The 1,221-nt window shown below is 59.8% G+C and overlaps 1 protein-coding gene across 1 annotated transcript in view; it reads left to right on the forward strand.

Moving 5' to 3' along the window:
• Positions 1 to 961: 961 nt before the first annotated feature.
• UBTF (upstream binding transcription factor, RNA polymerase I) overlaps positions 962 to 1,221 on the forward strand; it is a gene marked incomplete at both ends in the record, with an annotated part of 8,901 nt that continues 8,641 nt past the window's right edge. Inside the window, one exon of the mRNA XM_009701323.1 lies at positions 962 to 1,137. Coding sequence (XP_009699625.1) covers positions 962 to 1,137 — 176 coding nt within the window. The remainder of the gene's footprint in view (positions 1,138 to 1,221) is intronic.

A 1,221-nucleotide genomic window follows, 5' to 3' on the forward strand; every position in this document is an offset into this window, starting at 1 on the left:
GTCCTTGGGGACCTCTCTTTCCGCTCCCAGGGCCCGCTGCTTTTCCCCAGGGCCACCCGTCTTTGCAGAGCACCCAGGGCTCCTCTCCCCAGCTGGCACGGAAGCTCGGAGCGGAGAGCTCGGCGGAGGAGTTTCCCTGGCGAGGAGGCAGCCCCAAAGGTGGTGCTGGATGGGGCATTCGGTGCTGGGATATCCTGCCTGCTGCCTGTTCCGGCACGGGGCTGCTGCCCATCCCAGCCTCCCCCGTTGCTCCGGGCTCCCCGGCTTTGCCATGTGTCCATCCCACTATCCTAGCAGCTTGTCCGTATGGGATCTGGGGACACCCCTCCCGGCAGCTCGGGGGATGTTGGGGTGGCATAACCATCACCCCGGTGCCGTCAGGGACCCCGCTGTGAGACACGGGGGCTGTGCTGAGCTCTGGTCCCCCTTTGCTTTGTGGTCTCTGAGCTTTGACCTTGGCAGAGGTCATCATGGAGCTAAGTCCCAGGTGATGGCAAAACTCTCCAAGTTGAAGGAAAAGCAGCGCTGAGGGGTTCCCTATTGCTCCGGACACATTTTTTCCACTTAGAAAGTGGGTTTCCCTGTTTCCTCCTTGGCTGGAGAGCACGTCGCTCCCATCTCGCTCCGCAGGGCTTTGCTCCCGTGCGTAGGAAATAGCCCTCCGCTCCCGTGCGGCAGAGCCATCACCTTATCTGATGGTGTACTGGGATGAGCGAGTCTCTCTGGTTTACACCGAGTGGATTTTCTAGCTTTACCCAGATTGTTTTGGCCCATAGAAAGTTGCTCGAGGGTGATGGAAACAGCCACGTCCCTTTGATCTTTAATCTCGAGAGGCAGCATGTGGAGATTACGTGTCCTGGCGTGCGATCCGGAGCTGCACGCCGGGAGCTGTAGTCCCCGTGTCCTGCCGGGGAGGCTGCCTGCCCGTCGCTGCTGCTAAGCCCGTTTCTTTGCCGCTCAGACCGCTGGTCTCAGGAGGACATGCTGACTCTGCTGGAGTGCATGAAGAATAACCTGCCTTCCAACGACGGGAGCAAGTTCAAAACCACCGAGTCCCACCTGGATTGGGAGAAAGTGGCTTTCAAGGACTTCTCGGGAGAGATGTGCAAGATGAAGTGGATGGAGATTTCTAACGAGGTAACCGACAGCCGCACGGGGCTCGGAGGAGTCTCCGTGAGAGGGACCAAGTGTCCCGGTGACCTCCCAGGGCTGTTTGCACCG

Source organism: Cariama cristata, unplaced genomic scaffold, assembly GCF_000690535.1.
Source record: "Cariama cristata isolate BGI_N322 unplaced genomic scaffold, ASM69053v1 scaffold27445, whole genome shotgun sequence".
In the NCBI taxonomy this organism is placed as follows: Eukaryota; Metazoa; Chordata; class Aves; order Cariamiformes; family Cariamidae; genus Cariama; species Cariama cristata.